Source organism: Onychomys torridus, chromosome 8 (assembly GCF_903995425.1).
Source record: "Onychomys torridus chromosome 8, mOncTor1.1, whole genome shotgun sequence".
In the NCBI taxonomy this organism is placed as follows: Eukaryota; Metazoa; Chordata; class Mammalia; order Rodentia; family Cricetidae; genus Onychomys; species Onychomys torridus.
In genome coordinates this window covers 71,161,343-71,185,005 of record NC_050450.1, presented here as the reverse complement: position 1 = coordinate 71,185,005, position 23,663 = coordinate 71,161,343, and the positions used below count along the sequence as shown (strand labels likewise).

The window sequence follows — 23,663 nt, the reverse complement described above, 5'->3', positions numbered from 1 at the left end:
GTGAGGGGTGCACAGACATTCATGCAGGCAAAACACCTATATACGTAAGATACAACTTAAAACATTTTTTTTTAAATACAGGGGCACAGGTGTTCTCTGTGAACTTTGGTGCTTCATACGATCTGCAATGATGTGAACTGATTCTTTCTTATTGTCTGTCTCCCTAACATGAATGCTACCAGAAGGCAGGTGTGCTTCACTCAGTAAGTAGGGTGAGAGTGTCCCTAGCGTTTGAATGGAGGCTAGTATATAAGGGACTCTCAGAAGCAGGGGTGGGTGGGTGGGGGTGTAGGGCCATGGGGGAGAGAGAGGAAGGAATGGAGGGAGGGAGGGGAAGGGGCAGAGGGGAAGGGGAGAGGAAAAGGGAGGGGGAGAGGGGGGTCGGGACGGGGAGAGAGGGAGAGAGAGAGAGAGAAGAGAGAGAGAGTAGCTCTGAGGCTGGCAGGTGGTTTGGCGCGAGTCGCCAGGCCGCCGCGTTTGCCCTCTTGGTCAGCAGATGGCGCTGCAGGCCTGGACCACAAAAGACTCTCCAGTCGCGGAACCCGGAAGCGTCCGCCGGGAGTGGGCGGGCCCAGTGTGCTGGAGTCCTGCGAGTCGGGAAGGGCTGGTGTCCTTCACCCCGACCTGCATCCTCTCCCCGTCCCCTCCTCCCGCGCTGGCGCATCAGGACCCTTTCCAGAAGTGGAACCGAGGGACCCCCATTGTGGGGGAGTTGGCGGGCACCCACGTGGCAGACAGACCCCGGGGCGTCCCAGGTTTGCAGGGAACATGGGCATGCTCAGGGCAGGGCTGTGCCCCGGCCTCACCGAGGAGATCGTCCAGCTTCTGAAAGGCCGAAGGATCAAGACAGGTGATCTTTTGGGCTCGTAGCACACAACATGGGCACGACCACCGGGATTGGCGCCACAGTCTTGACTGTGCAGGGCGCTTCCCTCTAACTGGACGGCCACACTCTGACCCCCTGGGGAGGCCGGGTTCTCGGGAGCCAAGCCAGACAGGGCTCTACTGTGTGCTGGGCTCCTCGCCGGGTCCTGCATCAGGTCCTGCGTACTTGAAATCGGGAGTAGACTAAGACCTTAACGCCGTTTCCCAACAGAGGAAAAGGCAACCGTGGCGTGGCTAAGTCATTCCTGTTGCTAATCAGTTGCACTTGGTCTCTTTCCAGTGGCGGACCTGGCAGCTGCTAACCTGGAGGAGGTAGCCCAGAAGTGTGGCTTGTCCTACAAGGTGAGCTCACGATGTGCAAGCTCCATCTCAAGGTATCTTCTAGAGCGGGTCCCCAAGCTGCAGGATCAGAGTTCCCCGAAATTGATAAGGGGGCGCTAGACCTGGATTGCTCTGCGGGGCAGCTGGTTGCCAGACAGTCTGGGCTCTCTGGAGACTGAGTGTCTGCCCTATTGGCAGGCCCTGGTTGCCCTGAGGAGGGTATTGCTGGCACAGTTCTCGGCTTTCCCATTAAATGGCGCAGACCTCTATGAGGAACTGAAGACTTCCACTGCTATCCTGTCCACCGGCATTGGAAGGTTTGTATGCTTACCTGGGCAAGAAGGTGAAAGCCTAGTTTCCCATGCTGACTACGAAGGGCAGGGTTGATGAGGGCATCTGGAGCTGTCAAGGAACCTAGAGGCATCTGAGGTGTTTTTGTGTTTTTTTGTTTGTTTTGTTTTTTTTGTTTTTATTTTTGTTTTTTCGAGACAGGGTTTCTCTGTGTAGCTTTGCTCCTTTCCTGGATCTCGCTCTATAGACCAGGCTAGCCTCGAACTCACAGAGATCCGCCTGGCTCTGCCTCCCAAGTGCTGGGATTAAAGGCATGCGCCACCATCGCCTGCCGAGTTCTTTTTCTTTAGAGTAAAACGAAAGGGCTTCTTAGCCTCAGCACTAATGACACTTGGGGGGGACAAGTAGTCATTTGCTGGGGTAGGGATAGCCTCTGTATTGAGAGACATTTAGCAGCATCCTTGGGCTCTACCCACCTAAGGATCACATCTCCTGTCCCCAGTTATAACAATCAAAAAATGTCTCCAGATAAACGACTAAGTATCTCCTAGGAGCCAACATTTCCCAGTGAAGAGCCACTGCCCTAAAACACAAGATGTCAATAATATCCCATTTTTCAGTAGAGTCCCTGATACTTCAGGATTCAAGGCAGGATTGAGATTTCCTGGGAGTCTGAACCTAAGGTCTGACCCTGGAGCAGTGGTTCTCAACTTTCCTAATGCTGTGACCCTCTAATACAGCTCTTCATGTTGTGATGAACTCCTCCACCAATCCACCAACCATAAAATTATTTTTGTTGCTACTTCATACCTATAATTTTGCTACTGTTATAAATTGTAATGTAAATATCTGACATGCACAACCCCTGTATAAGGATTGTTCAATTTCCCAGAGGAGTGATGACCCACAGGTTGAGAACCATTGCCATAGACTGTTAGAGATTGTTGACCTCTGGGGTTGGGGATTTAGCTCAGTGGTAGAGCACTTGCCTAGCAAGCGCAAGGCCCTGGATTTGATCCTCAGCTATGAAAGAAAAAAAAAAAAGAGATGACCTCCTTTGTGGTTAGCCTAAGAGGAGGGGCCGGCAGAGGTGAGCCCAGGGATATATAATCCTGAGCCTGGTGCCTTTGCAATAGGAGGCAGCAGCCGGGAGCATGCACACTCCCTGAAAAGAGCAGTTACATTATGCCCTGTGGTTCAGGCTGGCAAAGAATTGGAAAACAACTGGCATTTTCTGGCCAAGCGAGCCTGACCTCTCTCCTGGCCTGTTTGTGTGGAGTTTGATGAATAACACTGCCATCACAAAGGTCTTTGGATTGGTCTGGCCCTTGCTGTTTCCATAACACATTCTCTTGGCAAGGTCTGCACAGTCTGGTGCTTGTTCTTGTGGGTTGGGGGTCTGTGTTTGCAATCCATCAAACATTGGCTGAGTGCCTACTGGGTGCCAGATGCATGCAGATGCTGTCTGTATGAGTGAGGCAATACTCCCACTCTTAAGTATGGTGTTTAGTCTATATAGGACACTAGTGAGTACAGCAAGGAAGCACATTGGCTTTGGAGCCCAGGGAACTTATAAAAACAGCATCCTGCCGGGCGGTGGTGGAGCACGCCTTTAATTCCAGTACTCGGGAGGCAGAGGCAGGCGGATCTCTGTGAGTTCGAGGCCAGCCTGGTCTACAGAGTGAGTTCCAGGAAAGGCGCAAAGCTACACAGAGAAACCCTGTCTTGAAAGAAACAAAAACAAAAACAGCATCCACACAATGAGCAGTGAGAAGGTACACTGGCAGGATTGTAGCTGCGGTCATCATGGGGTAGGTGGGGTTGAGGACTCAGGGTGGCGCAGGTAGCCTTGGCATTGACAGATCACAACCACTGAGCTTGCCCTGAATGCTCACCTTGACTCTGGCACTGTGCTCAGCATTTCATGGCATGTATTCCGTTTGTCCTTCACAACCCCTAATGAGAGTTCACTGCCCTTGAAATCATCGATGTGTATGTGAAGAAATGGGGACTCAGGTTCAGGGACCGGCTCAGGATCCTGTAGCTATGAGATGGTAGATTGGGCACTGGAGGTTGTGTCTAAGGACTTCATTCTGGCTGGACTGTTCTGATGTATACCTGGAGGTGAGAGGCCACTGTGAAAGCGTTTGCAGGCCATGGGGCAGAGATGTGCAGGATGGATGGGGCTGTTCAGAAGAGGTCAAGTAGGGATCTGGTGTTGCTGGTATGGGTTGTGTGAATTTGATCCAGGGTTTGTGATGGTGGAAGACATGTTGCAAAGAGAGCTGTGACAAGAGACTTTCCTGTCAGACAGGGTGGTAGGCAGGAAGAGTAAAAGGTGATTTGCTAGGTTTTTAGACTTCCCTACAGTGTGCTGCATCTACATAGTGGATGTAACTTTGAAACTTTGAAACTTTGGAGGTAAGTCAAAGTTAGTGAAATGCGTGATTGACCGTTGTTTATCCTATTAGGACTGTTAATATCTTATTAAACCGTTAAATAGGGTCCTTTGTTGTGAGTCTTGGGGTGCTGAGGCTCAGTGTAAATCTTTTCAGGGCGGCAGAGTATGTGGCACACTAGGGGAAATGCTGTTGATGGGGGAGACTGGTTAGGCCTTGCAAGCCGGAGCTTTTGTCTGTTCATCTCTGTTGGAATAAGGTCTCCAGGAAACATAAGGCAAGGTGTCTGAGTGACTGGAAGAAAGCTGATGGGAAGTTCAGTGGAAAAGATGGGGAGAAAGCCCTGCATTTTAGGCAGCCCTGGTTGGAGTCCCTCTACATATATTTATATAATCAGAGGTAACAGGGGATTTAATTGCAGGGTGCTCCACTTCAAAAGCAGTGGAAGGAGCCAGGGGTAGAAACACAAGTGAGGTGGGGGGAGGTGCTGGAGAGTTGGAGAGATGGCTCAGTGGTTAAGAGCACTGACTGTTCTTCTAGAGAACCTGGGTTCCATTCCCAGCACCCACATGGCAGCTCACAACTGTCTGTAACTCCAGTTCCAGGGGATCTGACACTTTCGGATCAATGCACATAAAATAAAGTTAAATAAATTTTAAAAAAAGAAAAGAAAGAAAGAAACACGGGTGGGAAGTTGTCTGGGAGGCAGATTTGGAAGTACTTCATGCAGGTGGAGCCTCATAGCCCAGTATGTGGTGGCTTTTTTTTTTTTTTTAAAGATTTTATTTTAGCTGAGCATGATGGTGCATACTTTTAATTCCAGCACTTAGGAGGCCAAGGCAGACAGATCTCTCTGAGTTTGAGGCCAGCCTGGACTACAGAGTGAGTTCCAGGACAGCCAGAGCTGCACAGAGAAACCCTGTCTTGAAAAACAAAAAATAAATAAATAAATAGATAGATCAATAAATGTGCACAACCACAGCTGTCTTTTTTTCTTTTTTAAAAGTTATTTTAGCTTAATAATTATGTATATGTATTTGTGTGTGAATGTGTTCCTGAATGCAGGACCAGAGGTGTCCTGCCATATGTCCTGGCTGGTTGGGAGCCAACTGCTCAGTTTTTTTTAGTGGGTTCTTTGGCTCGAACTAAGGTCCCCATGCCTTGCAAGCACTTCTATTGACTGAGCCACCATCCCAATCCCCACCTGGGTGTAGTTCTTGAACTCTGTTCAGAAGCAGGGTCTAACAGAGTCTGTGTTGCTGATGTTGTTGATCTGGGGCCCACCCTGGGAGAACACACTGAGAGGAACTAATGTAATGGACCTGGGCTTCCGGTGTCTCGGGGAGAACGGGATTCAGAAGCAGAGGCTGGGGATCTATTAAGTAGATGCTTATTAAACAGACCCAGAGCTTGCCCAGTTATTCCAAGAAGCCACAGGGCTGGAGTAAGAACCACATTTCGACTGGCAGAAACCTGTGGTCCCTGGAGTTAAAGTAGGTAGGGTGGTGACTGGTTGCTGCTTGTCATGTGATCATAGGTCATGGTTGGTCATGAGGAACCCCTTCAGAGGCTTGCAGTCTGTGGCTATTATTGCCCAGTTAAGGGTGGTGGCACATGCCTTTAATCCCAGCACTTGGGAGGCAGAGCCAGGAGAATCTGTGAGTTCGTGTCCAGCCTGGGCTACAAAGTGAGTTCCAGGACAGGCTCCAAAGCTACACAGAGAAACCCTGTCTCAAAAAAACAAAAGAAAAGAAAAGAAAACAAGGGTGGTGCATGACAGTCGGGCATTGGTCCAGACTGCAACACAGAAACTTCAGCTCTCATCTTGGGCCTTGCGTGGAGGGTAGTAACCTGATTCAGGGGCAGAGCTGAGGTTAGGAAGTGGCCGTGTTTTAAGATTCATCTCAAGGCTTCCACAGCCAGAGTTTTGACAGTCTAGCCACTATTCTTTTAATTTTTGCAGTAACATTTACTGTGTGCCTTCAGGGTTTTTGGCTCTGTGTGCTAATATTGGAGACACAACAGGGATAAAGACCCAGTCTTTGCCCCCAGGGCGCTCCTACCAGATGAGGGAGGCAGGCAAAAAAACAAGCAAATAAAAAATAATTACAAACTCCCAGAACTAATAATCGAGTTTAGCAAGGTCTGGGGATACAAGATCAACACATAAAAATCAATTGCATTTCTCTGAACTCACAATGAACATGTGAAAACTGAAATTAAAAACACAATGCCATTTGCTGTTGCATCTAAGGAAATGAAATACATAGGTCTAAGTCTGACAAAGCCTGTGTATAATTTGTATGCTGAAAATTAAAATTGCTGATGAAGAAGATCAAAGGTGACCCAAATAAATGGAGAGAATTTCTGTGGTCGTGGATTACAAGATTCTATATTAGTGAATGCCAACTTTCCCCAACCTACATCCCACCCCCATACTAGAAATTGAACTCTGAGGGCTTTGCATCTGATAAGCAAGTACTCTACCATTAGGCTCTCTCCCCAAATATATGCCCAAAAACATATATATATTAGTCAGGGTCTCATGTTGCCATTGATCTCACAGAGGCCTGCCTTTGTCTCCCTGATATTGGGATTAAAGGCATCTGTCACCATGCCCAGCTTACTTCCTGAATTTATCTGCAAATTTAATTCAATTTCTTCTCTCCTCTCTTTGCCCATCCCCTGCTTCTCTCTTCTACCATCAGCCTGGACAAACTACTTGATGCTGGCCTCTATACGGGGGAGGTGACTGAAATTGTAGGAGGCCCAGGTAGCGGAAAAACCCAGGTACCTTTGGGGCCAACAGCAGGGAGAGTCGGGGGAGATGGGTGCACTGTCCTGAATTCCTTGGGGAGTTCTTGCAGGTGTCCCTGTGGGTTGCAAGGTCAGAACAGAAGGGTGCTGAGAATGGGTATGGCTTTTGCCAGTGTGTGTTGTTGGAATCTGGGCAGGATGTGGTGGGGAAACTGGTGGCACTCCCTCTTCTCCAAGGGCTTAGGTTTACTCAGCACCCCATCTTGTCTCTGAAGGTATGTCTCTGTGTGGCTGCAAATGTGGCCCACACCCTGCAGCAGAATGTACTGTATGTTGATTCCAATGGAGGAATGACAGCATCCCGCCTCCTCCAACTACTACAGGCTAGAACCCAAGATGAGGACAAACAGGTAGGGGGCAAAATGGCTGGGTTCCTTTAAAATCCTGATGCTAGAGGACTTCATGACTCTTTAACATTGTAAGAACGTACACCATCTGTGGGAATCATCATTTCTTGAAACTGGAGAGTCCTCTGCATTCTTAGAGCTGCTTGTGTTAACAGCATCACCCCAGCTTGGATGCCACCCACACTGACTCTCCAGGAACTTCCAAGTCCTCGAATACCGTAAATCAGAGCTGGCAAACACCTGCATCTATGTTTCCAGCCCATTTCTTGTCAGGGCAGGCATCACTAATCAATCATATCTGTCCTTCCTGCTGAATTCTGAACGTCTTACAGCTCAGCACCCAGGTAGTAACCACAGTGAGATCCAGACCATTAGGCAGAATCCATTTGCCACTCTGGATGCCAGCACTGTGTCTAAGTGCCTCTTCGCCTTTGCAGCTTGGTAATTCTTCTTTATCGCTTTCCTGGATCCCCTCTCCAAATCCCTGCTTCTCTTTCCCACCCCTCAGGCAGGTGCTCTCCAGAGGATACAGGTGGTGCATGCCTTTGACATCTTCCAGATGCTGGATATGCTGCAGGACCTTCGGGGCACCATGACTCAGCAGGTGAGCCGGCTGAGCTACCTGTTTCTTCTTTTCCCAGCTGGCCAGGTGTTGTCTGTATTGCGGCAGGTGTCCTACCGCAAACTATTTGGAATGCGTGTGTCCAGTGTAACATCTCCAGCTGTGTTTGCCAGCCCTCCCTCCCCCCACACCTGCCCATGCCCCAGGTGGAATTCCTTGGTGCTTAATTCATAATTCATGTGCTTCCTTGTTTACAGGCTCTCCAGCTCTGTACGACAGTGAGCTCCTTGAGTAGAGGATTATATTGTCTTCACCTCAGCATTACTTGCTGAAATCAATTAGGAAAACTCCTGTGTCTGTGTGTGTGTGTGTGTGTGTGTGTGTGAGAGAGAGAGACAGAGAGACAGAGAGAGACAGAGACAGAGAGAGACAGAGACAGAGAGACTGTGTGCTGTGTGTGGGTGTGTGTGTGTGTGTGTGTGAGAGAGAGAGAGAGAGAGAGAGAGAGAGAGAGAGAGAGAGAGAGAGAGAGAGAGAAAGAAGGGGGTGGGTCTCACTATGTAGCCTGGCTGGTTGGGATTTACAGAAATCCCCTGCCCTGTCTCCTGAGTACTGAGATTGAAGGTATGCTTCACCACATCTGGCTAGGAGACAATGACTTGATTCTTGAGACAATCTGATTATCTTTTGTGAGACTGGAGGCTGGCACTGAGTCCTGTGTCCGATTCTCCTGTTCTTCAATTCAAAATTGGCAAGTGGCTGCTGTAGCCCCAAGCACACATGTGCTCCATATTCAAGCAAGTAAGCGATAGATGCCTTTTTTTTTTTTTTTTTTTTATCTCTTCCCTTTAATTAAGAAGAAAAACATGCCAGGCAGTGGTGGTGCACGCCTCTAATCCCAGCACTCGGGAGGCAGAGGCAGGCGGATCTCTATGAGTTCAAGGCCAGCCTGGTCTACAGAGCAAGATCCAGGAAAGGTGCAGAGCTACACAGAGAAACCCTTTCTCAGAAAAAGAAGGAGGAGGAGAAGGAGAAGGAGAAGAGGAAGAAGAAGAAGAAGAGGAAGAGGAAGAAGAAGAGGAAGAGGAAGAAGAAAAACATAGCTGGGTGGTGATGGCACACACTTTTACTGCTAGTCCTTGGGAGGCAGAGGCAGGTGGATCTCTGAGTTTGAGGACAGCCTAGTATGCAGAGTAAGATCCAGGACAGCCATAGCTACACAGAGAAATCCTCTCTCAAAAAAACCAACAACAACAAAACAAGAAAAAAAAGGAGTAGGAGGGAAGAAGAAGAGGAAGGGGAAGGAGGAGGAGGAAGAGGAGGAGGAAGAAGAGGAAGGGGAAGGAGGAGGAGGAGGAAGAAGAAAGAAGAGGAAGGGGAAGAAGCAGCAGCAACATACTGTAGGACTTCTAGTAGACTCCTTCTTTTTCCATAGAGTTAGCCAGGTTGGTTTGGTTTTTGTTTTGGTTGGTTTGGGTTTTTGTTATTTAAGACAGGGTTTCTCTGTGTAGCCCTAGATATTTTGGAACTGTAGACCAGGCTGGCCTCAGACTCACAGAGATCTTCCTGCCTCTGCCTCCTAAGTGCTGGGATTAAAGGCATGCACTACCACCACCCCATCCAGGTTTCTTTTTTTAATTGTGATGATAAGGATCTGGTGAGGATGTTTCCTGGATAAAGGCACTTGCTGCCAATCCTTACAATCCAAGTTCCGAGTCTCAGGACCCACGTGGTGGAAGGAAAGAACCGACTCCTGCAAGTTGTCCACTGACTCCAAGGCTGGGTCATGAATATATGCACACATGCACACACCCTCACACACGAAAATAAATAAATATAATTTTTTTCTTTTTTGTGACACTAGGGATCTAATCCAGGGCCTATACACATTAGCCAAACACTGCCACTGAGGTATCCCCCCAGCCATAGTTAACCAAAAGCAAATCCTCTACCTCCATACGTATCTTGAATTGGGCACTGGGCCCATACTCACTGATGTCAGGAGATTTCTACCCAGTACATAAACATGTTCAGACTAATGTTTATAAGGAAAGGAGAAGGAGATTTTGAATGACACTTGGCTTTTTTTTTTTAAGGTTTTAAAATTGTATTCTGTGTGTCTGAATGTATGTACATGGTGTGCTTGCCTGGTGCCCTTGCAGGCAAGAAGAAGACATTGAATTCCTCTGGAACTTAGTTACAGATGGTTGGGAGCCATCTTGTGGTTGCTGGGAATCAAACCCAGGTCCTCAGCAAAAGAAGCAAAGGTCTTGCTGTCCCATTTAGCTGGACAGGGCTGAGGAGGGCCTCAGCTGGTTGGTTTTAACTTCTCCCATTTCTGCTGTCCTCTTTTAGATGCATTGGTAACAGGCTTAGAGTCAGAGGCTGGAAGACTGGCGCACAGTTCCAGGCTAGAACTGAGATACACGAAAGGCAGAGTGGAAATGCCAAATAGCCAAGGCTTGGCAAATGGAAACAACACATGTAGCGGAATCGGGATCTGAGGAGTAAGGGAGAGAAGAAGGAAGTGTGGAAGACAGCTTAGGTCCGTAGATGCTAGGACCACGGTCACATGTGTGGAAGGACACCAGATTATGGTCAGAGAAATGGCATCAGGCTCTTAGAGAAACAACTGCCTTTATTTGTTGTTTGTTTTTCAAGACAGGGTTTCTCTGTGTAGCCCTGGCCATCCTGGAACTCGCTCTGCAGACCAGGCTGGCCTTGAATTCAGAGACCCGCCTGCCTCTACCTCATGGGATTAAAAGTATGCACTACCACTGCCTGGTTGAAACAGTTGCCTTTATTTGGAACCATGGTAGCTGTGGGAGAGGAGGGCTTAGGAGGTAAAATCTAGGGGATGGAAACAAAAGAAGACAAGGAGGCAGAGGCTGTAATTCAGGTAGAATGCTTTCCCAGCATGCCCCAGGCCCTGGGTTCCTCAGTGGAGAGCAAATGCATCTTGGGAATTTTAAGTAAAAGTGAGCAGCTGTGAGGGGATTGAGAAGAGGAGAAGGGGCTAACAGTAGGCTGGGGGTAAGGAGATTGCCATTGGAATTTGCATGGGGATTCCTGAATGGAGAGTTTGTGTTGTCCTATGACTTAAACCCGCTCTGTCTACTAAATCCTCAGTGGAGTCTGTTATGCTTATGAGGTCAGGGAAGGTGCTCCAGTGAGGCCTGTACTGGATTTGGCTAGGAAAGGTTGTTTATGTTTTTTGTTTGTTTGGTTGGTTTTTTTTAATGTGTAGTGTTCTGCCTGCATGTATACCTACAGGCCAGAAGAGGGCACCAGATCTCATGACGAATGGTTCTAAGCTACCATGTAGTTGCTGGGAATTGAACTCAGAACCTTTGGAAAAGCAGCCAGTGCTCTTAACTGCTGAGCCATCTCACTGGCCTCCATCTTCTAGAGGAGCTTGCCCCGGGCATCCCCTAGAGGTCACTGGTTCATGGTACCTGCTTTTCCCATCCCTACAGGCAACGGCTTCTTCAGGCACTGTGAAGGTTGTGATTGTGGATTCTGTCACTGCAGTGGTCGCCCCACTTCTGGGAGGTCAACAAAGGGAAGGTCAGTAGGAAGGAGAGCCCGGAGACGGGGTGGGGACTTCACCTCCCAGCTCTGTCCTTTGCCCTTTGCTGCATCTCTTGCTTCCTCCTCCCCCAGGCCTGGCCTTGATGATGCAGCTGGCCCGAGAGCTCAAGATCCTGGCCCGGGAGCTGGGTGTGGCAGTGATGGTGAGGAGGCTTTTCCTATTAACATCATTTCTAATTGTAGCTAGCACTCTGTTTCTCTTAAATGTCAGCTTAGAACTATAATAGCCCTTAAGGAAGAGGACAGAGCACAGAGCTCAGCTTCCACAGGTCAGAGAAGTATTTGGACCATGAATAGCTACAGGAATTAGGGACTATCTTGTTTTTTTTGGGGGGTCAGGTTTTGTTTGATTTGGTTTTTCAAGCCTCCAAGTGCTAGGATTACAGGCACGTGCCCCCATGTCTTGCTTTAAAATAGCCATCTTAGCCGGGCCGTGGTGGCGCATGCCTTTAATCCCAGCACTCTCGAGGCAGAGGCAGGCGGATCTCTGTGAGTTCGAGGCCAGCCTGGTCTCCAAAGCGAGTTCCAGGAAAGGAGCAAAGCTACACAGAGACACCCTGTCTCAAAAAACCAAAAAATAAAAATAAATAAATAAAACAAAATGGCCATCTTAAAGAATCTATGTAAAGAACTAGGTATAGGGGCGCATGCTTTTGCTCTTGGTGCTCAGAGGCTAAGGCACAAGGATCTCAAAGCCAAGGTAGTTTGGGATATATAATGAGATCCTTTCTCAATAAAACCAAACTGGAACAAACTGAAAAAGATGGTAATTGTTAGGTCTCAAACCCAGGACAAATGGCCGAGATGGTGCCTATATAACTCAGCCATTTTGCTACACCAATCTCTTGGCGCAGGCTGCCTCTCTTGGGCAGTGGCTCCTCCCTGACTCTCTCTCCCCGTCTCTCCTCACATGACCCTGCTTAGTCTGCTGGTCATGTCTACCCTAGACCCTTCCAGATGCCTCTGGCTGTTTTCTCCCTTTTATCTAAAATAAACCTTCTCAACCCACACCTAGGAGCAGTCATGGCCTCCCTTTTTATTTTATTTTTCTTCATTCAATAATGAAAATAGAAAAAAAAAGGGTCTATGTAAGAACAGCAAATGGGGCTGGAGAGATGGCTCAGAGGTTAAGAGCACTGGTTGCTCTTCCAGAGGTCCCGAGTTCAATTCCCAGCAACCACATAGTGAGTCATAACCATCTATAATGAGTTCTGGTGCCTTTTTCCAGTGTGCAGGCATACATACAGGCAGATGCCGGCAGAACACTATATACATAATAAATAAATCTTAAAAAAAAAAAAAAAAAAAGAACACAGAAAATGGCCTGAGATGTTACTTTTTGGTTTTGGTTTTTTGAGACAGGGCTTCTCTGTGTAGCGCTAGCTGTCCTGGAACTTGCTCCGTAGACCAGGCTAGCTTCCAACTCACAGAGATCCACCTGCCCCTAGCTCCCAAGTGCTGGGATTAAAGGTGTGCACCACCACTGCCCAACTATAAAAATAAAGTCTTAAAAAAAATCTTAAAAAAAAAAGAAAGTTGAAAGTTGGCTAAACATGCCATATTGTATAAACACATATGCAAAAGAAAAGGATTTTACAGAGATGAAGTATGAGCATGGCTCCTTGGGTGTGGAGAATGATAACAACTTCAATTTTTTTTTTTTTTTTTCTTTTCAAGACAGCTCTGTGTAGCTTTGCACCTTTCTTGGAACTCACATTGGAGACCAGGTTGACCTCAAACTCACAGAGATCCGCCTGCCTCTGCCTCGAGAGTGCTGGGACTAAAGGAGTGAACGACCACTTCCCCGGCTCAACTTGAATCTTTTTTTTTTTTCTTTTTCTAAGATTTATTCATTATGTATACAGTATTCTGCCTGCATGCCAGAGAAGGTGCCAGATCTCATTACAGATGGTTGTGAGCCACCATGTGGGTGCTGGGAATTGAACTCAGGACCTCTGGAAGAGCAGCCAGTGCTCTTAACCTCTGAGCTATCTCTCCAGCTCCAACAACTTGAATCTTATAATATTAAGGTTTTTTATTTATTTATTTATTTTTTATTTTTTGGTTTTTCGAGACAGGGTTTCTCCATGTAGTTTTGGTGCCTGTCCTGGAACTCACAGAGATCTGCCTGCCTCTGCCTCCCAAGTACTGGGATTAAAGATGTGTGCCACCACCACCCAGTAGCTTTTTTATCTTTTTATGGAAAGTATGCAGACTTAAAAAGCTGCTTCTATCAGGACAGGAAACAGCTCCATGGTAAGAACAGAAGGTGGTCCTCTGCAAGGGCAGCATGTGCTCTTGGCTGCTGAACCACTCACTGCTCCAGCCCTAACAGCAAGCACTCTTATGCATAACTCTGTACATCATATTTCCTGCCTTTTTGTTTTGTTTTGTTTTGTTTTGTTTTGAGACAGGGTCTCTCTACATAGCCCTGGCTATCTTGGAACTCCCTCTGTAGACCAAGCTGGCCTTGAACTCACGGAGTTCCACCTGCTTCTGCCTCCTGAGTGCTGGAGTTTGAGGGGTCTATTATTGAGCCGGGGCTACCTGTTACTTCTATGTGTTTGACACGGTGTCTCACTAGGCTGCTCAGGCTGGCCTCAAACTCCTACACTGAAGTCCTAGTCCTACGTCAGCCACAGACACATCACCACACTCAACTATATGCATTTGAAATGTCTAGATAGGCCATTGCCCCCTTTTAAGGAAGTATTTCACTAATCTGTGCACCTGCAGGCAGTGTGAAAGAATTGATTTCCCTGATCTCTTGTTCAAGTGCAAGGTCCTGGACCTTCCTCTCCTGGCTTCTGGGCTTCTGAGTGTTTATGGGGACTTGGGTGCCAGTCTCTGACATGGACTATAGGGAAGGAGCCATAGTTATTGTCATCAGGAGGCTGTGGCGTGGGTCTCTGTGGCTGGCTTGCTTAAGACTAGTCCTAGAATGGGACTCCTTATATAAACCTTCTTTTTTCCCCACATACAACACACTCCAGACACCAACGGCTGAGTACACTGGTCTTAGGATGCCTGTGGCAGGCCCAAGTCCAGCACCAGCTCCACTTTAAGGAAAGAATGAATAAAGGTGCCCCATGGCTTTGTGGTAGGCCCAAAGCACTGAGACTTTGTGGAAAGCTGGGTGCGGATCTGGAGCTCTGAGATGTAGCTCTAGATTTAGCTATAAGTTATAATACCTGGGAGAGTCAGAAATCTCAGATTTCTTGTCTGTAAAATGAAGTGGTAGGAACAGGTGTCCTCTGTACTACCATCATGGATCTGTGTCCCTTTCTGAAGGTGACCAACCACTTGACCCGAGACAGAGATAGTAGGAGAGTCAAACCTGCTCTGGGACGCTCCTGGAGCTTTGTGCCCAGTACCCGGATTCTCCTGGATGTCATTGAAGGGGCTGGAACATTAGGTGGCAGCCAACGCATGGTGTGTCTGACCAAGTCTCCCCGCCAGGTGAGCCAACCCAGGGGACGCCAGGGATCTTGGTGCCCTGGAGAGGGTGGTTTCCATGCCCGCTGGTATCTCATTGAAGGATTCCTTGATGCTGAAACCCTGAAACAAAAGCTGATCACTTAGATTGCTTAATTCTACCAGCCCTTCTCTGGTGTCTCTCCTTCCAGCCAACAGGTCTGCAGGAGGTGATAGACATTGGGACATTGGGGACTGAGGAGCAGAGCCTGGAATTGCCTGCCAAACAGACGTGATGCTATTGATTGGGAAAAGGACAGCTCCCAGGCCCTTACAGCATTCTTTCTCAGTCAGCTGCTGCCCACTGCCACAGGGGGACCGGGCAGTGCAGACATCTCAGGCTTGTCAGAAGCCAAGCCTCAGCTTCCTCAGCCTCACGCTGTGGGATCTCCTGGAGCCACTGGCCAGAGGATGCTGCTGTGGGGAGGTGTGGAGTGGGGAGGAGGACCTAGAAGTCCATCGTAGTCCATTGTGGCCTCAAATTTTCTTCCTTTGTGTCCACCATATGTTTCCAGTGGAGGTTGAGGTCAATCTAGCTTGGGGACATCAAACACAGTAGTGACTGGATGAATAGCTTCTTGGCCCTGTGTGTCACCATCCCTCTCACAGTAATTGACCCAGGAAGCCTTCGCTGTACCCATTCCCATTTATTTTGGCAAAGGCTCCACCCATTCCCATTTATTTTGGCCTCTGTTTTCCCACCTGCAAGATGGGACTGCCTTTGTCTGAGTTACTCAGTAGAAACAACCTCAGAAATGTAAGGCTCTTTATGTATGCCCTGCTCTTAAAAATACATAACTCGCCGGGCGGTGGTGGCGCACGCCTTTAAACCCAGCACTCGGGAGGCAGAGGCAGGCAGATCTCTGTGAGTTCAAGGCCAGCCTGGTCTCCAAAGCAAATTCCAGGAAAGGCGAAAAGCTACACAGAGAAACCCTGTCTTGAAAAGAAAAAAAAAAAATACATAACTCGGCTGGGCAGTGGTGGTGCACGGCTATAATCCCAGCACTAGGAAGGCAGAACCAGGCAGATCTCTGTGAGTTCAAGGCCAGCCTGGTCTACAGAGTGAGATCCAGGACAGGTACCCAAACTACCCAGAGAAACCCTGTCTCGAAAAACCAAAAAAAAAAAAAAAAAAAAAAAAAAAAAAAATTAAATTAAAATTAAAATAAATAAAAAGCAAGTCCTCTGAACCCTAGAGCCACGAGATTTTCCCCCAAGAAGGTTGTTTTTTCGTTCCTGCCGTGGGATTCCCAGAGAATGAGAGTTCTTCCCTGCTTGCTGACTGGGCTTCACACACCTGCATACCTCAGCCTGTTAGGTAAGACCTTGAGCTCACTGCTGTCCCAGGGATATAATTTACCATGGAGGAAGGATGTGACCTGTTTCCACTGAACCAGACACTTGTTTCATATGCATGGTGCCCTGTGGTGCTCTTCCTCAGTCTAGAGTAACCAGAGGTGCTGAACCATGGCCTAACCCATAAACAGACAGAGGAGAATTTGCACAGTAAATAGAGCCAGCTGGGAAAATTGATGCTGGCATAAATAATACATGGCCAATCTCGTCTTTTATACAGAAATTCATTGCTGGTGGCTCTAAGATGCAGTATAATTACACCTCTCGTCTTGCCAGCTGTACCACAGCCTCGTGTCTTAGTGAATAAAACAACCCTCTGTCTGTTACCAACACTGTGGCCATCCATCTGAGAGTCGTAACTCTGCCTGAGAGGGGAGGATGGTACCAGGCAATGGGAAATAAAAGGCAGAGTAAAGAAATGATCAAGATTGTTTATGGGCCACATTTTTTACAGGAAGTTCACGCTTGGTTAGAGAGCCTGTTGTATGATTAGTTTTGTCTTAGCTGCAGGAAAGGGGGACCAGAGTTACAAGACCTGATAGTTAGGGCCAATGAGATGGCTAAGTAAATAAAGATGCTTGCCTCCAAGCCTGACTACCCGAGTTCAGTCCCTGGGTCCCACATAAAGAACTGACTCCTGCAAATTGTCCTCTGACCTCCATACATGCTGTGTGGCGTATGTATGCCCCCTCACACATAATAATAAAAATGTAATAATAAAAGAAAATGTGCCAGGCATGTTAGCACATTCCTTTAATCTGAGCACTCGAGAGGCAGAGGCAGGCAGAGGAGAACCCAAGGCTCCAAGTAGAAATGTGACAATTCCTGTACAGAATGCAAGGCCTTCTGTGTGTGATCTTCTCTTGTTCTTTCCACATTGTGGGAGCTTGTGAAGGCGTGGGCTTTAATGAATTTTAGACGGTGGTCTAGGGGTGCACAGGCCCTAGATTTGATCCTCAGTACTAGAAAAAATGAAGAGAGCAATGTAAGATTGTTTCCTCCTTGATCTCGGTAGTCTTTGGGTCCCACAGTTTATTGGCTTTTTTTAACCTTGATACAAGGAGGTCATCGTATGTCTATTTGAAATTAGACCAAATGTTAAATACCTACTGGGTGCTTGTGCTTGGTGGCCTTAAGTCAGGAGGTTGAGCTTTCTGAGACTGTCAGGGAGAAAAAAAAAAAAAAAAAAAAAAGATCCATCTATTATTGAAGCTGCTTTCCATAGCAAGTAACAAAATCCCACTTAGAGAGGCATCAGTGATAAGGAAGATTACTCATCCCTGATAATGTGAAGCCAAGGTTGGTTGATGCAGTGGCCCAATGTGGAGAACAGAGGGCCTTTCCATCTCTGTTCCCCATTCTCTGTGTTGGTTTTGTCTTCAAGCTTGCTGCCCTCATTAAAACCTGGCTGCAGCCACTCTGAACATGAATCCAGACATGACAGTACCTATGGACAGGAAAGGGATCATCTTCTTGTGTCCTTTGAAGAATAAGGAAAACTCCAGCTTCCTCCTAATGACTGCTTGACCAGCTTCCTATCTCACTGACGCAGAACTGCCTCGTGCACTGTGTCTAGTTCAGTAGTGGAAAAGGAAATGGTGCCTCAGTGGTGGGCTCAGACCAACCAAGACACAGCCATGGAGTTGGGGCTCCGGCTTAGCTTTCTTGAGGCACCTGCTGTGGGCCTACTAAAAATGGACTGGGAGGGGTAAGGGCGGGCTAGACAGTAGGTGGACCTATTGCATCCAATGGCGAGTCTATCCGGCTCTCGTGTGTGTGTGTGTGTGTGTGTGTGTGTGTGTGTGTGTGTGTGTGTGTGTGTGTTAACCCAGGACTCAAGGTGGGCTTAGCACAAGCCGAGTGGCACTGGCAATCACTTCATCTTGCAGACTAAACGGAGCTCACTGAGGTTTTAGGACATGTATCTCTTAAGCGACAGCATGGGAATCTAAACTTGAATCCACCCGATGCCAGACTCTCTTTTTTCAACCTCTTGCTGCCTTCAGCTGTAAATATGTAAATATTTTAACAAAATTCTCTTTCATATTTTGCCCCAACAGCTGAGGCTGAACATTGCAACCCCCTTTCAGCTGAGCTCGCCGTAAAAAGCGAGATCAGAGACCCACTTGATCAGCTTTTTCTGATTTTCCCCAGGGAAGAGAGAATGACAAACGCTCCAGAGGAAGGCAGATAGCATGTGTGCGCAAGAGAGCTGAAGGGTTAGCGGGGGATAAAGCTGAAAAACAGCACGCTGTGCATGCCTGAGATGTGAGCGGGGAGGAAATAAGGATTTAGATGCACGCATGGCCTGCTAGGCTTTCACGGTATGCTGGCATGGGGGTGTCTGGGTGGAGTTTCAGCTGTCCAGTTCTCTGTGTCTGTGTACACCTGAAATGAGAATGAGATATATTATTCCATATAAATATGTTTATGTCTATACACATGTTGTGGTGGTTTGAATAAGAATGGCCCCCATAGGTTCATATATTTGAATGCTTAGTTATTAGGGAGTGATACTACTTGAGAAGGTTTGGAGGTGTGGTCTTGTTGGAGGAAGTGTGTCACTGGGGGGTGGGCTTTGAAGTTTCAAAAGCCCATGCTAGGCCCTGTATCTCTCTCTTCCTGCTTCCTGTGGGTCCAGACATAGAATTCTCAGTTACGTCTCTAGCACCCTGTCTGCCCGTGTGCTGTCATGCTCCCTGCCATTATGATAATAGATTAAATAAATCCCTGAAACTGTAAGCAAGCCCACATTAAATGTTTTCTTTCATAAGAGTTGCTTTGATCTTGCCAGGCATGTTGGCACATGCCTTTAATCCCAATTCCCTGGAGGCAAAGGGAGGTGGATCTCTGAATTCGAGGCCAATTTGACCGTGTGAGACCTTGAACCTTCAATCCTGCTTTAGCCTCTAGAGTGCTGGGATTATAGGTCTGTGCCAACTCAATGGGCTTTTGTTGTTTGATTTTATTTTTTAAAAGAGTTATTCATTTTATGTATGTGAATGTTTTTTCTGCATGTGGATATATGTACCATGTATGTGCCTGGTGCCTATGGTAGTCAGAAAAAGGTGCTGGATCCCCTGGAACTGGAGTTGTAGATTTGTGAGCCACTAAGTAGGTGCCCAAAACTGAACTTGGGTCTTCTGCAAGAGCAGCAAATCCTCCTACTACTGAGCCATTTCTCCAGTCCCTTGTGTTGCGGAATATTCTTTCACACTGTGTAAAGATGTGTTACTGTGGTTAGTTTAATAAAGAGGTGAATGGCCAATAGCTAGGCGGGAGGTATAGGCAGGACTTCTGGACAGAGAGAGCTCTGGGAAGAAGTGTTGAAGAAGCAGGATGGGCAGTACAGAATAAAGGTAACTGAGCCATGTAAAAGAACATAGATTTTAAAATATGGGTAAATTTAAGTTATAGGAGCTAATGGGACAAACCTAAGCTAAGGCTCAGTCTTCATAATTAAGAGTAAGTCTCCGTGTCATTTTTTGTGTGTGTGTGCCCTGGTGGCCCTAAGAAAAATCCATCTACACCTTTGTTTTTAATGAGAGCAAGGTATATTATCAGCCAGGTGTAGTTCAGTAATAGAGCTCTGTCTGGCATGTCTACGGTCCTGGTTTTAATAGCTAGTACAACAGCTTTGTACACACAGACAAACACACTCACCATTAACGCTTCTCTCCTCTCTTTCTGTAAAGGAGTAGGATTTTTGACATCTCAACTAACTGGTCTCAGCTCTTTTCTTGCTATCTGACACTAGAGGAAGAACTTGGCTTCTTTAGTTTCATCACAAATTCCATATCCCCTTTCTTCTATCCTTAACTCCATCACTACGTGGCCAAAGCTGCCAAGTTCTGCTGCTTACTGGGGCTGGACATGGCCCCCCTTATTCAAATTACATCTTCACCAACTTTCTATTTTCAATGGTTTCTATACTGCCTAAGCTTGGCTGATCTGGAACTTGCTCTGTAGACCATTTCTTAATCTGTTTATCTCCATGAACACAGGACTTAGCTCTATTCTCCTTCCTGGTGCCCCTTTTCTCCTCAAATTTCACATTTTGTAATTTACCTTGCTCAGCTTGCTCCTTTTCATTATAAATCTTTTTTTAAAATTTTTTTTATTATTATTTTTTTTTATTTTTTATTTTTGGTTTTTTGAGACAGGGTTTTCCTGTGTAGCTTTGCGCCTTTCCTGGAACTCACTTGGTAGCCCAGGCTGTCCTCAAACTCACAGAGATCTGCCTGCCTCTGCCTCCCGAGTGCTGGGATTAAAGGCGTGCGCCACCACCGCCCGGCTCATTATAAATCTTTACATCAGAGTTGTAATAACCACACAACTGAAACTATCCTAGGCTGTTTTGAAATTTTTCTCTACCAGCTTTAGCCTCGGGCAGACTCTTTGGACAAGGACAAAAGGCAGCTACATTCTTCACCAAAATATCACAAGATCGATGTCTAGGCAACATGTTAAATATTCTTCTCCTTTGAAACCTCTTAGCCAGGACTCCACAGTTCAAATAACTCTTAGCACCACTGTCTTCCATGTTCCTACTACTGTGGCCCATTAAAGCAGTGCTTAAAGCATCCCACTGCTTTCCTATCCCAAACTCCCAAAGTCCCTATTACTCCAAACAAAAACATGGTCCAGCGTATCACAACAATCCCCCAGTCCCCGGTACCAACTTCTGTCTTAGTGTTTCTATTGCTATGAAGAGACACCATGACCACAGCAACTCTTTTTTTTTTTTTTTTTTAAACTCTGGCATGATCAAACACTGGAGGGCCTGGGCATTGAACCCAGGTCCTCTGGAACATGTCAGTGCTCTTTACCACTGAGCCATCTCTTTCCTCTCACAGCAACTCTTATAAAGGAAAACATTTAATTGGGGTGCTCACTTACAGTTCAGAGGTTTAGTTCATTATCGTCATGGTAAGAAGAAAGGCACCATGCAGGCAGACATGGTGCTGGAGAAGAAGCTGAGAGTTCTTACAGTTGAGAGTTCTTACATCTTGACTCACAGGCAACAGGAAGTGGTCTCATACTGTGTGTAGCTTGAGTATAGGAGACTTAAAAGCTCACCCCACAACGATACTCCTCCTCCGGCAAGGCCACACCTCCCATTAGTACCACTCCCTTTAGAGGCCAATGGGTACAGTTCTTGTACTCACTCTGGGGGACACAGCTGACTTCTTAGGGAATAGCTTTATCATGAATACCTTAGATTTTACAGGGAATATATATATATATTTGTTTTTTTCAAGACAGGGTTTCCCTGTGTAGCCCTCGCTGTCCAAATCCACCTGCCTTTGCTTCCCCAGTACTGGAACTAAAGGCATGCGCCACCATGCCTGACTGATTTTATGACTGTATTTATGGAGTATCCTGAGATGTTGGAGTGGTCTGTGACTGGTAAGGTGGGATGGTGGTTTAGGACTTTGGAATCAAAGAAAGATCTAGGCTCAATACCCTACTGTGCTCTTTCTGGCAGAGTTCCTCAGAGAAGATAATGTGTTTTCCTGGTAAAAATCTATGTTGTACAGAGTTACATTTTCCTTACTGGTAAAATGCATATCTCAGGGGAGTTAACAGGTGATTTATGGAAAGTGCCTTTCACGGAGAGCCTGGCACATAGTAGGGTGCTTAATCACCATTAGTTCTTCTGGATCCTGCAAGAAGTCACAGAAATCAGGGCACTAGGACTTAGAAGCCTTGTGCTACTAATAAAAGAAATAATGTGATTTATTTTTTCAGTACTGTTTGGGGAAAGGCATGTGCTTCATAAATATGTATTGGAAAGTACTTAGCAAATGAGTAGAAATAATAAAAATATGTCAAAGTAAACAGCTCCTATAAATATGTCACTTGGTAGACAAATTAGTGTTTTATTACTACTAAATACTATTGCTCGCCGAAAAGGATTTCAGATTACTTGCACAATGGGTACATTATTGAATGCCTCTGCGGAAGGGCACGATAAAGATGAAAAATAGTGATGGTGATAACGCCGCGAAGGTGGAAAAAGGAGGGGTGTGGGTAAATGCAGCTCCGAGGCCTCGCTCCAGTGATCCGCCCATTAGTTAGCAGCACTCGGATGATTTAGCCATAATATGGACCAGAAGGCCCTGAGAAGAGGATTTCCATGGGATGCCATGAATCCAGGCCTTAATTATTGAGTCCAATTAAAGGAGTAAGTGCACTCCTTTTCAGAACTGGGCACTCTGCTTGTGAGCTAAGTTAACAAAAAGAATCCCAGGTATGGGTCTCATCTCACCTCTGTGCTGGATTTATTATATGCCATTATATATCTGTGGCTATAATTCATATCCGGAGGAGGGGAATGTGGTGGAGAGTATGTGAGCCTACAGCAAGGCTCACAGACCCATTTCAGAAACACAAGAGGGTGAACCATGTTGGCACATCAAAGGGCCAGGAACCAGAGAAGGAAGGAGATGATAAACGCCTTTGTGGAAGAAAAAGCCCAGAGAGAAGCAGCAAATGGTGAACTGCAGCAAAGCGAAGCTGCAGAGATAGGCAGGCAGGCAAGAGGAAGGCACGGAAGTTCAGTTCAGGTGCAGGGGGCCCCCAGAAGGCGGAGCTCCCCGTGGATTCAGGTTGGAGAGAGAAATGGTTTCACTTCCTGGCTCTGCTTTTTTCTGTGTGAAAGTGGGAAAATTACTGAAAATGTAGACCCTTCTTGATAACAAGCAAATAACAGTACAGAGCTTGCTGGGCTGTTTTGAGAACTGGAAACAGTAACAACACTTGTAAAGTGACAGCCTGATATGGATAAATAATATTTTTAGCTCCCGCTCCCTTCTGATAGTCCTTATTTTAAAATAATACAAGGGGTAGAGCACTATTGTGGTAGAGCACCTGCCTAGTCGATACAAAACTCCCAAGCACCAAAATATTGAATAAGTAAAAACACAAATTGCTCAGGAAATCTCTGAGAGGTCTGTGATAGGAACCTGAAGCCTGAGAACATGATGTCACTAGACACCAGGCAGAAGAATTAGCATTTATATGACTTCCATGACTAGGCATCTCCTTAGATCACTGGCTAATGATACCCTATGCTACCTAGGTGTTTCATGCTTTACTAAGGCCTTTGTGCATCAGCTCATTTAATCGGCCGGCCTGCTTTCCTGGGATGGGGAAAGAGTTCGGGAAGGTTAAATACCTGTCGAAAGGCGCACAGCTGATGAGTGATGGTTGGGTGGCCCCAGCAGTCATTTTTATTGTACTGCGGCCTTTCTTGGCTCAGTCCCCGCCTTCCTAACGCGAAAGTAGGAACGCGAAGGTTATGATGCTTCACAGACTTGCCTTTTAACATCTCCAAGTGAGTTAATACATTGAGTGAGTCTGGGTTTCTTCCACCATGAACTGGAAAACTGTCATCTGTCGGGTACAATGAAACATGAAATCAAGGGTTCAACATAAAAGCAACTTGAGGGTGTTAAGAGACTCGCTCAAGGTCACCCCACGCACATCGGGGTGTGTGGATTGACTCAGCCAAGACTCGAACCCTGGACCCCACACCTAGCCGGGCTTCCCTCCGGGCCCTGCAGCCCGAGCCCGCCGGGATTCCGCCAGAGGGCGCTCGCGGAAGCTGTGCTCTAG

The 23,663-nt window shown here is 46.8% G+C and overlaps 1 protein-coding gene across 4 annotated transcripts; it reads left to right on the top strand.

Moving 5' to 3' along the window:
* Positions 1-569: 569 nt before the first annotated feature.
* Positions 570-22,986, top strand: Rad51d (RAD51 paralog D). Of its 4 annotated transcripts, XM_036196536.1 has the most exons (12): positions 570-850; positions 1,166-1,227; positions 1,405-1,523; positions 6,605-6,686; positions 6,929-7,063; positions 7,569-7,664; positions 10,147-10,149; positions 11,099-11,189; positions 11,286-11,356; positions 14,505-14,672; positions 21,000-21,004; positions 22,377-22,986. In XM_036196536.1, exons 1-12 carry the CDS (start codon positions 769-771, stop codon positions 22,543-22,545), a joined length of 1,083 nt encoding a protein of 360 aa, XP_036052429.1. In that variant the 5' UTR covers positions 570-768; the 3' UTR covers positions 22,546-22,986. The 4 variants fall into 4 exon arrangements, with proteins under 4 accessions (XP_036052429.1, XP_036052430.1, XP_036052431.1 ...); XM_036196537.1 differs by lacking the exons at positions 10,147-10,149; positions 21,000-21,004; positions 22,377-22,986 and adding an exon at positions 14,840-15,537; XM_036196538.1 differs by lacking the exons at positions 10,147-10,149; positions 14,505-14,672; positions 21,000-21,004; positions 22,377-22,986 and adding an exon at positions 14,840-15,537.
* Positions 22,987-23,663: the final 677 nt, after the last annotated feature.